The 15,963-nt window shown below is 33.3% G+C and overlaps 2 protein-coding genes across 3 annotated transcripts in view; one reads left to right on the forward strand and one right to left on the reverse strand.

Annotated features, from left to right (window-relative positions):
* LOC127708682 (uncharacterized) overlaps positions 1-10,704 on the forward strand; it is a 37,744-nt gene extending 27,040 nt beyond the window's left edge. For both annotated transcript variants that reach the window (XM_052213793.1, XM_052213794.1), the window contains exons 9-11: positions 1,154-1,229; positions 2,136-2,185; positions 9,867-10,704. In XM_052213793.1, the coding sequence (XP_052069753.1) occupies positions 1,154-1,229; positions 2,136-2,185; positions 9,867-9,974 (234 nt within the window). In that variant the 3' untranslated portion in view covers positions 9,975-10,704. The remainder of the gene's footprint in view (positions 1-1,153; positions 1,230-2,135; positions 2,186-9,866) is intronic.
* Positions 10,705-14,765: 4,061 nt separating this feature from the next.
* LOC127708656 (transducin beta-like protein 3) overlaps positions 14,766-15,963 on the reverse strand; it is a 32,516-nt gene continuing 31,318 nt past the window's right edge. Inside the window, exons 23-24 of the mRNA XM_052213736.1 lie at positions 15,690-15,834; positions 14,766-14,897 (exon numbers count right to left, since the gene is read on the reverse strand). Of these exons, the coding sequence (XP_052069696.1) occupies positions 14,784-14,897; positions 15,690-15,834 (259 nt within the window). The 3' untranslated portion in view covers positions 14,766-14,783. The remainder of the gene's footprint in view (positions 14,898-15,689; positions 15,835-15,963) is intronic.

The following is a 15,963-nucleotide window of genomic DNA, read 5'->3' on the forward strand; positions in this document are numbered from 1 at the left end:
ATCAAAAATAAAAATTTAGCTCACCTGGCCCAAATGGCCAAGTGAGCTTTTCCCATCCATTGGCATCCTGTTGGAGTTATTGCTCTTTAATGAGAATTTTTATGATTTTTTAGTGTTTTTGTTGAAAACTATGATAGAAACTTTAAAAAGCAAAAATGGTCAGGAAGGCAAGGTCTACAAAAAATCAACATAGCTGAATCGTTACTCGACTCCTAATTGGAGTTATTGCTCTTTAATTACTGTAATCCAAGTAATTTTCGTTGATACTTTATTTCGCGTTAAGTCCTTTCTAGTCCACTTCACAGTGATTTAATTTCACGATTTTCTAATTTACTTGATGAAGTTAAATAAGGAAAGATCCAAGTTTACATATTCGCGACGATTTATATTTGCTTTATTTTTCCACTCAGGAAAGTCGCAAAAATAAGTTGGTTTACAGTACCTTTTTTTACCAATTTTTGCCTCTCTGTCTTGAAAATTATAAAAGATAGATAGACTCATTGAAAAGCAAAAATAATAAGCAAGACAAGATCTACAAACAAGATGATTTTTGCAAATATAGTTAGTAGACTCTTTATTGGAGTGATTGCCCTTAAATGGCACTTTTTCCCCCTTTTGCACAGACCAAGGTGAAGGACACAGGCTCTTTGAAGTCTCTAGTTCTTATAAACAGCAGTAGTTCAATTGGTTCAAAACTGAGGTTAGTTGTAGTAAAGTCCCACGCCTCAAGAGTGGTGTATAAAACACTTAAGGTCATATAAAAATATTTCACAAAAATGAACCTGTTAATATGCAGTTTATAAAACAAAAGTTTGAAAATCTAAGCAATGTTGTTGTTGTATTTTTGGGGGAATTGTTTGTTTATTTTTTTGTGTGTTCTTAATGTATATACCATACCGGTAACTAATGGTTCTCATGGAAGTGGTTGTCATATTGAACACTACTCTTCTACAACAGTGTCATATATCACATAAAAATCAAGTTGGGCATTTATGTAAATATTCAAGAGGTAAGAGCAAAAATTTAAATTTTTAGATTAATTTGAAAATACCTTAAATATTATTTTTAGATTGTTTGTAGATCATATCCTTGCTTGCCCCATAGGTTTTTAATAGATGATTATGAAGGCAGTACATTTATTTGTTACTTTCAGATACCAGAGGCACATCAGATAGAAATAGGAAGTGCTGTATTAGAATGTTTACAGAGAGACTTATCAGAACAAACAGGTTTGTATAAGTCTTCTCCTACGGCTAGCATTTGTTTAGATGTTTTTTTTTAACTCTTACATAATTAGATACTTCAAGGTTGTTACATCTTTACATTCATTCGCCTACAAAAAGTGACATTTACTATATTAGCTGTCCTTTACTATTTTATTCCTTTATTTTTTAATTGTCATACTTCCATTTTTCCATGCAGTGTGTATATGAGCCCCCAGCCCTAATTGGTTTATTATTAAATCGAGTTATAAGCTCTGATATTTAATAGGTGAACTAGGAGAAGGGGCAGATAACTTTAACTGCTACTGGAAAACAGCAGCATATTATGTAGGTAAGAAATTTAGCCTGACAGACAGACAACTAGAAACCTCACTGTGACTTAAAGATGAAGAACAGCAATAAAAACACTATTCTTTTGCTTTGGGTTTTGTCAGGTTGTGTAAGGATTTAATGTTTTGAGTAAGACAGATTTTGTTTGTTACAGTATTTGTTTGAATTGTTTTTAGTATTGAAGTTTATTCTTAGTATGATGATGATGATTGATTAGTGTTTAACATCCAGTGGCTAATATTACATGCCACCTTGACCAGAACATGCTAATGTGATATGAATATTAATCTGGCTTTGCACTTTACCGACACTCTGGGACACATTTGTAATGTGCTAATTCACAAGGTAACAGGCTGCATGAAGACATGTCACCCAACTTGGACACATTATTTTTACCCCTAGCTGACTCCTAAATGCTGCTTTATAGCAGAGAAGCACCAAATACCAATTTTCAAAGCTTATGTTCGACTAGGCCCTGCATCTTACCCACAACTTCCCAGACTCAAGGCATCCACTAGCCCACCAAGGTATGAAACATAAAAACTCCAGTATTTTGAATCATTTCTCATTTTCTATTTCCAGCATACCATCTGTTATCATCCTTGTTACTGTTGATGAAGAACAATACAGAGGTAAATATTGGGCTTATTTTAGACATGACGTTAAAGTGCCAAGATCATTCATTGAATTTCACGTAAAATTATTTTATTTTAATTTTTTACATTTTTCCAAGCTCTGAGTTCTTAGACCTCATTCATTCTGTGTCAGAAACCTATGCTGTGTCAAATATTTAATCACAATCCAAATTCAGAGCTGTATCAAGCTTGAATGTTGTGTCCATACTTGCCCCAACTGTTCAGGGTTCGACCTCTGCGGTCGTATCAAGCTGTGCCAAGCGGAGCATTTTATTGGTTATTATCTTGAAAACTATAAACAGACAGAGAGAAATTTTAAACGGTAAAAATGTCCAGAACAATAAGATCTACAAATAAGCCAGCTTGGCAGAAATCGTCAAATGGGGACCCCTTATAGAGTTATTGCCTTTAAATAATGATTTTTAGCCTTTTTGAGTTTTTTGAGGCAACTATAGTTGATAAAGAGAATATTTCCATCGTCAAATGTTCAACAAAATATGATCTAAAAGTAAGTCAACATGGACAAATTGTCATTTGACCCCTTATAGGAGTTATTGCTCTTGAAAGACATTTTTACTTTTTTGCAAACTATAATATATAAAGAGAAATTGTAATAAACAAAAGTGTTCAGCAAAATAAGATCTACATACAAGTCAACTGGACGGAAATTATCAGTTGACAGCTAATAGGAGTTATTAACCTTGAAATATAAAAATTAAAGAACCTTAGTGAGTGCGCTCACATACCCCACGTCCCCACATTGTCATTGGAGAAATAAAATAAGTGTAAGAAAAAAAATTGAATCATAATTTCCTGTCAATATGCACACCTACATAGTATGACCTTATTATCTACAAAGTTTCATGAAATTCTGTTGTGTGGTTTCAGAGAAGTTGCGATGACAAACTGTTGCAGTAGTACATTAAAGCAACTAAGTTCAAAGGGGCGCAACTCCTAGAAAAAAAATTGAATCGTAAATTCCTGTCGATATGCACATCTACATAGTATGTCCTTATTATCTACAAAGTTTCATGAAATTCTGTGGTGTGGGTTCAGAGGAGTTGCGATGACAAACTGTTGCAGTAGTAAATTGAAGCAAATAAGTTCAAAGGGGCGTAACTCCTAGAAAAAAAAATTGAATCGTAATTTCCTGTCAATATGCACATCTACATAGTATGTCCTTATTATCTAAAAAGGTTTCATGAAATTCTGTTGTGTGGTTTCAGAGGAGTTGCGATGACAAGAAACAGGACTAACGGACTGACGGACTGACGGACTGACGGACGTACGGACGGGTCAAAAACATTATACCTTCCGCAACCCTTTGCGTGGGGTATAATAAGGAAATGTGGTATGTTTGCCAATAAGCAAACTATCCACCAAAGTTCCAATGAAGTGGATGTAAGCAATTATTTGCAACTGTACGGTCTTCAACAACGAGAAAAACCCATACCTTATTGTCGGCTATAAAAAGCCCCAACATGAAAAAAATGAAACAATTCAATTGAGAAAACTAACGGCCTATTTTATAACAAAACAATTAACGAAAAACAAATATGACAGACATGAACCAACGACAAACACTGAACTACAGACTCCCGACTTGGGACAGGCACATACAGAATGTGGTGGGGTTAAACATGTTTGTGAGTGCTCAACCCTCCCCTAACCTGGGACAGTGGTGTTTCAGCACAACATAAGAACAAACTATAATAAAATGCTCCGCAGGGCGCAGCTTGATACGACCGCAGAGGTCGAACCCTGAACAGTTGGGGCAAGTATGGACACAACATTCAAGCTTGATACAGCTCTGAATTTGGATTGTGATTAAATATTTGACACAGCATAGGTTTCTGACACAGAATGAATGTGGTCTAAGAACTTAAAAATTTTAAATTGGACATTCACCTATTATGGTCCAATATCCAAAATCTAAATACATGGTTAGATTCAGCATATCAAAGAACCCCAAGAATTCAATTTTTGATGAAATCAAACAAAGTTTAATTTTGGACCCTTTTGACCTCAATGTGGACAAAGTTGATAACGGGGCCCAAAAATCAAAAATCTAAATACATGGTTAGATTCAGCATATCAAAGAACCCCAAGAATTCAATTTTTGATGAAATCAAACAAAGTTTAATTTTGGACCCTTTTGACCTCAATGTGGACAAAGTCGATAACGGGGCCCAAAAATCAAAAATCTAAATACATGGTTAGATTCAGCATATCAAAGAACCCCATATATTCAATTTTTGTTGAAATCAAACAAAGTTTAATTTTGGACCCCGATTTGGACCAACTTGAAAACTGGGCCAACAATCAAAAATCTAAATACATGTTTAGATTCAGCATATCAAAGAACCCTAAAAATTCAATTTTTGTTAAAATCAAACTAAGTTTAATTTTGGACCCTTTTGACCTCAATGTGGACAAAGTCGATAACGGGGCCCAAAAATCAAAAATCTAAATACATGGTTAGATTCAGCATATCAAAGAACCCCATATATTCAATTTTTGTTGAAATCAAACAAAGTTTAATTTTGGACCCCGATTTGGACCAACTTGAAAACTGGGCCCATAATCAAAAATCTAAATACATGTTTAGATTCAGCATATCAAAGAACCCTAAAAATTCAATTTTTGTTAAAATCAAACTAAGTTTAATTTTGGACCCTTTGGACCTTAATGTAGACCAATTTGAAAACGGAACCAAAAATTAAGAATCTAAATACACGGTTAGATTCGGCATATCAAAGAACCCCAATAATTCAATTTTTGATGAAATCAAACAAAGTTAAATTTTGGACCCTTTGGACCTCAATGTGGACAAATTTAAAAACGGGGCCCAAAATCCAAAAACTTAATACACGGTTAGATTCAGCATATTAAAGAACCCCAAGAATTCAAGAATAAAACCCCATTGAAATTGATCAAGAAATAAGCAATTTATACGAAGTATCTTCTTTTGCACAATACTGTGCAATTGACAATTTCTTGCTATTGCGCAATATTGTGCTATTGGATATTTCTTGCTATTGCGCAATACTGTGCAATTGAAGATTTCTTGCTATTGTGCAATACTGTGCAATTGAAGATTTCTTGCTATTGTGCAATACTGTGCAATTGAAAATTTCTTGCTATTGCACAATACTTATTATATAATAATTTACACATCCTGTTTGGTGTGTATCTCCTACCATATCATTATTATTTGCTTTTAAATATTAATCAGAAATAACCAACTCAAAATGGAAAATTTGAAAAGAAAAAAAAAAGGAAAAAAAGAAAAGAAAAAAAAAATCCCCCCCCCCAAATTTTTTGAACCCCCTTATGATTCATCACCCCCAAACTCAAACCCAGCCTTCCCTTTGTGGTATGGTACCTTGCAGTACAATTTCAGAAAGATCCATACACTTGAACACAAGTTATTGTCTGGAAACTAGAAAAATGCTTATTTTTGGCCCCTTCTTGGCCCCCAATTCCTAAACGTTTCGGGCAATTACCCCCAAACTCAATTCCAGCTTTCCCTTTGTGATATGGAACCTTGTAGTACAATTTCAGAAAAATTTCCAAACACTTACACACAAGTTATTGTCATTAAACTAGAAAAATGCTTGTTTTTTGCCCCTTTTTTGGCCCCTAATTCCTAAAATTTTGAGGCAATTACCCCCAAAATCAATTACAGCCTTCCCTTTGTGATATGGAACCTTGTGGTACAATGTCAGAGAGATCCATACACTTACACACAAGTTTTTGTCTGTAAGTTACAAAAATGCTTATTTTTTACCCCTTTTTGGCCCCTAATTCCTTAACTGTTGGTACCATTACCCCCAAAATCAATCCCAACCTTCCTTTCGTGGTATTGAACCTTATGGTAAAATTTCATGGAGATCCATTCACTTAAACTAAAGTTAGAGTGCGAAAACCAATGTGTCTTCGGACGATGCCGGACGACGCCAGACGACGACGACGCCAACGTCATACCAATATACGACCAAAAAATTTTTAATTTTTGCGGTCGTATAAAAATCAGTTGAAAAGGGCTCAACTCATCAGACCGATATAAAGCAGAAAAACATCTAACAATTAAAGAACCTTAGTGAGCGCGCTCACATACCCCACGTCCCCACATTGTCATTGGAGAAATAAAATATGTGTAAGAAAAAAAAATTGAATCATAATTTCCTGTCAATATGCCCATCTACATAGTATGTCCTTATTATCTACAAAGTTTCATGAAATTATGTTGTGTGGATTCAGAGGAGTTGTGATGACAAACTGTTGCAGAAGTACATTAAAGCAAATAAGTTCAAAGGGGCTTAACTCCTAGAAAAAAAATTGAATCATAATTTCCTGTCGATATGCACATCTACATAGTATGTCCTTATTATCTAAAAAGGTTTCATGAAATTCTGTTGTGTGGTATCAGAGGAGTTGCGATGACAAACTGTTGCAGTAGTACATTGAAGCAAATAAGTTCAAAGGGGCGTAACTCCTAGAAAAAAAATTGAACCGTAATTTCCTGTCGATATGCACATCTACATAGTATGTCCTTATTATCTAAATAGGTTTCATGAAATTCTGTTCTGTGGTATCAGAGGAGTTGCGATGACAAACTGTTGCAGTAGTACATTAAAGTAAATAAGTTCAAAGGGGCGTAACTCCTAGAAAAAAAATTGAATCGCAATTTCCTGTCGATATGCACAACTACATAGTATGTCCTTATTATCTAAAAAGGTTTCGTGAAATTCTGTTGTGTGGTTTGAGAGGAGTTGCGATGACAAGAAACAGGACTGACGGACTGACGGACGGACAGACAGAGGGACGGGTCAAAAACATTATACCCTCCGCAACTCGTTGCGTGGGGTACAAAAACACAGACCAGACATGGCAGGGAATTTACACATCTCTAACAACAAAAAAGACACAAAGTACAGATCTGAGAGTACTCGCAAGTACTGACATCTAGTTCAAAGCCAATAACAACTAATAAAAAATCATGTATCTTAGACTAAAATATCAATCAGTACACATCCAACATCCAATGGATTAAGTGTAAAGATGTCATTAACAGTCAGAGAAAAACATGACCTTGTGCAATGCCAAAATATAGGTATCTACAGATTGCATTACTGTGAAAGTGCATATGTGTATAACATGTTTAGTATGGTTTTAATTTACTTACAACAAAATCAATATTTATACCAATAAAAAAAATATTCAATAAGTTGGTTTAACGTATTACTATATAACTGATTGCAATGAAGGAAAAGAATAAATATCAAATTGGCATATTTTTTACCAGGTGAGTGAGCGGTTAAGGCTCTTTGGAACCTCTTGTTGTGCATCAGAATAGGAATAACAGTTCTGTAGTTTTTTATACGACCGCAATATATTGGTATGACGTCGTCGTCCGAAGACACATTGGTTTTCGCACTCTAACTTTAGTTTAAGTGAATGGATCTCTTTGATTTTACCATAAGGTTCAACACCTCAAAAGGAAGGTGGGGATTGATTTTGGGGGTTATGGTACCAACAGTTAAGGAATTAGGGGCCAAAAAGGGGCCAAAAATAAGCATTTTCTAGTTTCCAGACAATAACTGTGGAACGGTGTATGGATCTCTCTGAAATTATACTACAAGTTTCCATACCACAAAGGGATGGTTAGGATTTGCTTTGGGGGGTTATGGCTCAAACCGTTTAGGAATTAGGGGCAAGAAAGGGGGAAAAACAAGGTTGTCCTGGTAAAATACTTTAGTACAAAACATATATAAAGCAGTGTAAGGGAGATAAATCAAATACATCATTGAAATTATCTCCCTTACACTGCTTTTAAATTATGTATAAAGTAATGGTTAATGAACAATTAAGATAATTTAAAACAGTGTAAGGGAGGTAATCCAAATACAACCGGGGGGGGGGGGTAAAAAGAAATTGGGGGGGGTCATTTTTTTCTCATTTCAGATTTCAGAAATTAAAAAGAATTATTCTTCAAATATTATTTTTTTTTCAAATTTCAAATATTGAAAAATTTCAAGAAGTAATCTTTAATTGCACAGTATGGCGCATTAGATTTGTAAAATCTTTGACCACATTTATTTATTTGTTATGCCGAATCTATCCGTATATTTAGATTTTTTATTTTGGGTCCAGTTTTCAAATTGGTCTACATTAAGGTCCAAAGGGTCCAAAATTAAACTTTGTTTGATTTTAACAAAAATTGAATATATGGGGTTCTTTGATATGCTGAATCTAAACATGTATTTAGATTTTTGATTGTTGGCCCAGTTTTCAAGTTGGTCCAAATTGGGGTCCAAAATTAAACTTTGTTTGATTTCAACAAAAATTGAATATATGGGGTTCTTTGATATGCTGAATCTAACCATGTATTTAGATTTTTTATTTTTGGACCCCGCTATCAAATTGGTTCATATTGAGGTCAAAAGGGTCCAAAATTAAACTTCATTTGATTTCATCAAAAATTGAATTATTGGGGTTCTTTGATATTCCAAATCTAACTGTGTATTTAAATTTTTAATTTTGGGTCCAGTTTTTTAAATTTGTCTACATTAAGGTCCAAAGGGTCCAAAATTAAACTTTGTTTGATTTTAACAAAAATTGAATTCTTGGGGTTCTTTGATATGCTGAATCTAAACATGTGTTTAGATTTTTGATTATGGGCCCAGTTTTCAAGTTGGTCCAAGTTGGGGTCCAAAATTAAACTTTGTTTGATTTCAACAAAAATTGAATATATGGGGTTCTTTGATATGCTGAATCTAAATATGTATTTTGATTTTGGACATTGGACCATAATAGGTAAATTAAAAAAATTCAAGTTCTTAGACCACATTCTTTCTGTGTCAGAAACCTATGCTGTGTCAAATATTTAATCACAATCCAAATTCAGAGCTGTATCAAGCTTGAATGTTGTGTCCATACTTGCCCCAACTGTTCAGGGTTCGACCTCTGCGGTCGTATCAAGCTGCGCCCAGCGAAGCATTTTATTTCAATTTTAATTATAGCACAGCAAAATCGACATAGTGTTCGCACATAGGTTACTTTACATGTGGATTTAAGTGGGAGGTAGACTGTAACAGCCAAAAATGTACATCTCTGAGTTTGCCTTAAGTATATTATATGGAGAATTTTATCATGGAGGGTGACATAATTCTATCTCTGAGTTTGCCTTAAGTATATTATAAGGAGAATTTTATCATGGAGGGTGACATAATAATCCTATCTCTGAGTTTGCCTTAAGTATATTATATGGAGAATTTTATCATGGAGGGTGAAATAATAATCCTATCTCTGAGTTTGCCTTAAGTATATTATAAAGAGAATTTTTTCATGGAAGGTGACATAATAATCCTTTATAAAATTCTTTTCTAAAAGAAATTAAATGTCTAACTATACAGTGCTTGTCTGACACTTTTTAAAATATTTTCTGTGAAACCCTTGGACAAATTTGAACCAACTTTAACATGAATGATAAAGACCATATCAGACACTACTTTACAAAAAGTATTTGAGACCATGCCCGACAGGTGTACAACTATGTGAGTTTTTTGTGAGAGTGACATATTTCATGTTTTATTATTGTGTTTAACATTTTTTAGAAAAAAAACAAAGCAATTAATTTACACATGTACTTTAAACTTGAAAATTTCTATTACAGATGTGTGACTTGGCCAGTATAGTTGGAATGAACTGCTCACAACATGAAAAATTATCACCTAGAGTTAAAGAACTGTGTAGTAAAGCCCAGGAATTCTTAGCATTGTGATATTTATTATGTTCATATAAAAAGAACAATATCAAAACTTGATGTACATTGTAATGAATTTACAGTGCAAATCATGGAGATTTTTTAAAAGATATTTGTGATCATTTGTAGCATCAGCACATTACCCAATTGTGAATGTTACTTAAACTGTGCCAATATAGAAAGAAAATCTAAAAAAAATTATGTCAAAACACAAATACAAAGTTGCAATACTTGCATCCTTTATTATTTTCTTCGAAACGCTAATTGATTTTTTTTTCTTTAAATTCCCTGTTGTGTGCTTCAACAGTGGTTCAACATTTTTGTCAACGGAGATTTTAAAAAGGCATGCTGTAAAGATTCTTTAATATAGTTGCTTTGAAAAGTTCTTGTGGCCCTCCACCTACCAAAAAAGTTCTATTTTCTATGTAGATTTGAATTTAACATACTGTTAATTAGTCATAATTTACATACAGTATTTATTCTTGTAATTACAATTTAAATGTTGTTTTTTAATTCCAAATAACCTGTGAGAGTTGATATTATGAGAGCAAAGAAAAGGTTTTGTTTAAATTTGATTTAACATTTTACAATATTTATTATACATATTTTATTATCACCACTTAAACCATATATTTGTTTAGCAACCATGGCAAATGTCTGTTGTATCATGACATGTTATGAAATATGTTTTAAAATTTTGCTATCTTTGTTATTTATTTGAAAATAAAATGTAATAAAAAATGATAAATGGTTATTTCTTTGAGCTGACCAGCAGATGTCATATGCATTTTATCGAAATAATGGCAATAGTTCTGATAAAATTACCTTTGAATTTCCTAAAATAAATTTATGGCAGCAAAAACATGTTTTTGTCTGTTTTAATACATCATTGTAGGAGTCAAATAAAAGGTTTTTAAAGGGGCATTAGCGGTCAAATTCTTGTTCACCGATTTGACTCTAATTCTCATATTCCACTTATAACATACTTAAACGTATAACCAAATTATAAAAAGTCTAAAATAAACAATTTACGAAGCAAGGACTCGATAATATGTATCAGCATTCCATGTGTATTTTAGTCTAGACTAGTACTCCATCTAATTAATTTATCAGCTGACCTCCGAAGACTCAACGTTCATATAATCCAAAAATTAGTATTTCACTATTTCACGTCCATTAATGATTGAACAAAAAATAATCATATTTTATTTTTTTCTTATATCTTGAGCTAATGTCCCTTTAAGGAAAGCTGTAAATTTGTATCAAAGCAAAGATTGCTGAATGGTATACTAATTCTTGAGATACAAAATTTTCTATTTATAGATAGAAGTAGACTATCACATTATTATTTGTGTTTGATTGCTAAACTAGTACTTTGACATGGTATCTAAATGGATTGATATAAAACTTTTACCAACTCTCATACTATTACATTTATGTAACATTCCATTTTCTTGTTAGCTGTTTGATAGGATCAGTCAAAATCTAAAAAAAAACACTGTACATCTGTTTTAGATGATAGAAGAGGTTGGCAATTCATACTTTGTTGATAGATGGATTATTTGGCATATGACACTTGTTCTTAGTTCTCATTTGCTGTATTTGGTAAAACCTTTTGGAATTTGGGTCCTCAATGCTCTTCAACTTTGTACTTGATTTTACCTTTTAAAATTTTTGGTTGAGCATCACTGATGAGTCTTTTGTAGATGAAAAGCACCTCTGGCATACAAAATAAAAAAAATTCTGGTATCTTTGCACACTATACTTGGTCTTAAGAATCATAGAAGTGTACATGTTGGCCTGACAGAATTCATCTGACCTTGACCTCATTTTCCTTTCTCAAAGAAAATGTCTGTGTTTAGCTTCTCACTTACAATGAGTAGAAGGTAGACTATATTCGAAAAATAGAATCACTGTCAGGTGTAAATGTTTGACCAAAATGAGTCCTTGATCTTGACCTCTTTTCTGGTTTAAAGCTAAGTGTCAAGTTTTCGTACTTAGATCATTTTTGTCTCACCTGCAAAGAGTCACAGTATGCAAGACATAAGGATTACATTCCGGCAGCGGCAACGTGAACTGTTTGTATAAGCTTTATATTTCAGAAGGTAGAAGACCTGGAGGCTTCATGCCTAGTAAAAAGATGCCTTATGTTAAAAAGTTTCCGTCTGTTATATGTCCGTTGTTCTTGACCTCATTTTCATGGTTCAGCAACTGCTTGAAAAAAAGTTTTTTTTGTTGTGTGAATTTCTCTCTTATTTTATTTAACAGGATAACTATTTGGTATATGAATACCTTGCAAGATCTACATGTTCATCAGATATGATTCACCTGCCCTTGACCTCATTTCATGGATCAGTGATCAAGGTTAAAATAACATGATAAGGTCTGTTTCTCAGATACTGTAAGCAGTATGTCAACTATATTTGGTGTATGGAATGATTGTAAGGTGTACATGTCAGTCTGGCAGGTGTCATTTGTCCTTGACCTCATTTTTATGGTTCATTGGTCAATGTTAAATTTTTGTGTTTTGGTCTGTTTTTGTCTCGCCTTGACGAAGTCAAAAAGAGAGACTTATGTATGGTGTTTCCAACGGCAGCGGCTTCAACAATGCATTTGTTTGTGATTAGTTCAGTTTATGGGGAACCACTAGTGGTAGGTCAATGATATTTTGTATGCAGTTGTATTTGCATTGGCACATCTCATTTACATGGAGACTATTTGGCACCGCCCCCTTAGTCATTGTCTATTGACTTTGAAACTTTTGTTTATTTAACATGCATTAGTTTGTGATTAGTTCAGTTTAAAGGGAACAACTAGTGGTAAGTCAATGATATTTATTATGCAGTTGTATTAACATTGGCACATCTCATTTTCATGGAGATTAGTTGGCCCCACCCCCTCAGTCATGGTCTATTGACTTTAAAACTTTTGCTTACTTAAAATGTTTTAGTTTGTGATTAGGTCAGTTTAAGGGGAACCAATCGTGGTACTTCAATACTTAATTGATAGGGAGTGCCGCTGGGGTTCTGTTACCCCACCCTTTTCATATAATTCAGATTTTAAAAATTGATACCTTTTCATATATTGCGTAGGTAAAAATGTAACCTTTTCCCATCGTGGTTGGGTTTCGTGTGTGGTGTGTTGGAAAAGTGGAATACCAAAGTGTCAAAAGAGGGAAAATTTGTGGATAAAAACACAACCAGGAACACCAAGAAAGTTACAGGGCTTTTCATATAAAAAGTAATGGGAAATTTATTGACCTTATCATATATTTCTGATATTTTTCCACCAGACTTTAAATAAATCTTTTATGCTTTATAAATATTGAAAACAACCTCTATTCAGTTAAATCTAATATAAAAGAAGTATTTAAGCTTATAATATATAATACACCTTCTATAGGGCGGAGATTTCGTCAAGTCATTTTTGTCTCGTCTGCAGAATGCATGACTTAAGGGATTACAATCCCGCGGAGGCAGAAGTGACAGCGTTAACTATTTGTATAAAGTTTTATATTTCAGAAAAAGAAGACCTGGATGGTTCATACCTTGTATGCAAATGCCTTATGTTACGAAGTTTCTGTCTGTCATATGTTCATTGTCCTTGACCTTCATGCTTCGGTGACTGCTTGAAAAAAAAATTTGTTTTTTTGTCAAGTGAAATAACTCACTTATTATGAGTAACTATATTTTGTATATGGGTTCCTTGCCAGGTCTACATGTTGGTCAGATAGGGTTTACCTGACCTCAACCTCATTTCATGGATCAGTGATCAAGGTTAAAGTTACGTGGTAAAGACAGTATCTCAGATACTATAAGCAATAGCAATAATGGTGTATGGAAGGTGTACATGTCGTATTGGCAGGTTTCATCTGACCTTGACCTCATTTTCATGGTTCTTTGGACAATGTTTAATTTTTGTGGTTTGGTCTATTTCTCAGATTCTTTAAGCAATAGGGCCAATATATTTGATGTATGGAATGATTGTTAAGTGTACATGTCTGTCTGGCATGGTTCATCTGACCGTGACTTCATTTTCATAGAACATTGATAATGTTAAGTTAATGTGGTACTTGTAGTAAAACCTTCATATAACAGACTTTCAACATAAATTCAATCATAAGTAAGGCAGGGGAGACATTTCAGCGTGTGCTTTTCATATAAAATCAATAAAATTAAATGGACTAATGGAGGACTGTCACAAACAGGTGTGTATCCTCAGTAAAATTTCTTGTAACTTAACCATGTCCATAGAAAATGTTACTTCAATGAATAAAATTATAAAATTCATAAATGAGGGGTGGGGGTACTAAAACCACAAAAATGAATACCCAACAACAAATATTTGTTATGTGTAAACAAAAGAAAACAAAAAATTTCTTAACAAATCATGAAAATAAGAATACATGACTAAACATACATTTTGGCTGTATTCCAATGATTGCCATATCACACTACACTTTGTGTACATGTCACAATAGGGTCAATGGTCATTATTTCTGGTGCTCTGAATCATTGTATTTACTAATATTTATGGTAGAGGTATAAATAAATTGAGAAATATAGTATTTGTCTATGAAACAAACAGCAAAAAACAAATATGTCAAGCTGTAAATCATAGTTTGTGTATGGCATATGTTTACACTGATTTTCTGGCACATGATCAACTGTGTTTGGACTGTTTCAGAAACTTGTAAGCAATTAAGATTTTTTAACAACTAACACGTTTCTTGAAATAATAATAGAATTTACCATTAAAAATAGAATTGGGTTTACATATGATGGCCAATAATAGTACTGAACAAAAAGATAAGAATAAAATATATCTTTATTTCCTCTTCTTTTTGTTGACAGCTTGTTTTATTCTTTTACGACTGTCTATTTTTTTTCTTATTTTTCGTCTTTTCAAAGACAGTTTACTATTTTCCTCCATTTTACTGACCTGTCAAAATAGAAATGTAAAATAATTTTTTAATAAAGTTAACAAGAAATTATACAACTTATGCAGTACAATTAGTGTGTATAATCAATACTGTGGATTCATTAATATTCGTTGGATACCAATTTTCGTGGATTTCGTGGGTATAGGAGAACCACGAATTTAAATGTTCAACGAATTACAAATGTTCTAAGGGAATGTATGCAGACTTTGCCAAAACCACGAAATTAAATATCCACGAATATGCAATTTTTCCTCAAACCACGAAAATTGGTACCCACGAAAATAAATGAATCCACAGTACTTCTTATTGGTGTTTAGGTAAGCTCTAATTCATTATTGACAACAAATGAGAAATCCGCCATGCTAAGGAATGCTGTGAGAGTTATGAATTCATTAAAGCCTTGCAGATACAAAAACGGAGGCCTATAGTATTCAGCTTGTCCTTCCATGCATCTGTCTGTGCCTTGAGTCACAAATACTTTTCGATCTCTAACTTTAAAACCCTTGGAGTTCAGTGATGAAACTTGGTGTGAATATTCACCAAATCCTTTCTGCTGTCTCAATTTAAAACCACCTGGATTTCACCACTACCTGAAGGTGTGCCATGAACACAGAAGGAAACCCTACATTGAAAGATATGGTGAAAAACTTACATCAACATAGCCACCCCTGTGCGTTTGTACATAAATTGTTTCTAATTAATAACCCTATTGGTATCATAATTTACTTATTTACATGCTGCAAGTCTGTTGTGATGGCTCCCATCACTATCCTATAGTTCTTTAAACTTACCATATTACTGTGTTTCATTTTGTCTTCATCATCATCAGACATTTCCATATTTTCATCTTCATCATCATCATCACCAGTATTTGGATTTTTATCAATTACATATTGCCCAACTCTGTCTTCTGTTTCAATTTCTTGTTTATCATAACTGTAAAATGTAAAAAAAAAGAAGAGAAATGTGTGATCATATACTGATTAATTTTGCATGTCTTGAAATCCTCACAGTGAAATATAAGCTTCAAAAGTCAGGGTTTTAAGATGTCTTTTATTTGTCTCA

Source organism: Mytilus californianus, unplaced genomic scaffold (genome assembly GCF_021869535.1).
Source record: "Mytilus californianus isolate M0D057914Y unplaced genomic scaffold, xbMytCali1.0.p SCAF_7, whole genome shotgun sequence".
NCBI classification, from domain to species: Eukaryota; Metazoa; Mollusca; class Bivalvia; order Mytilida; family Mytilidae; genus Mytilus; species Mytilus californianus.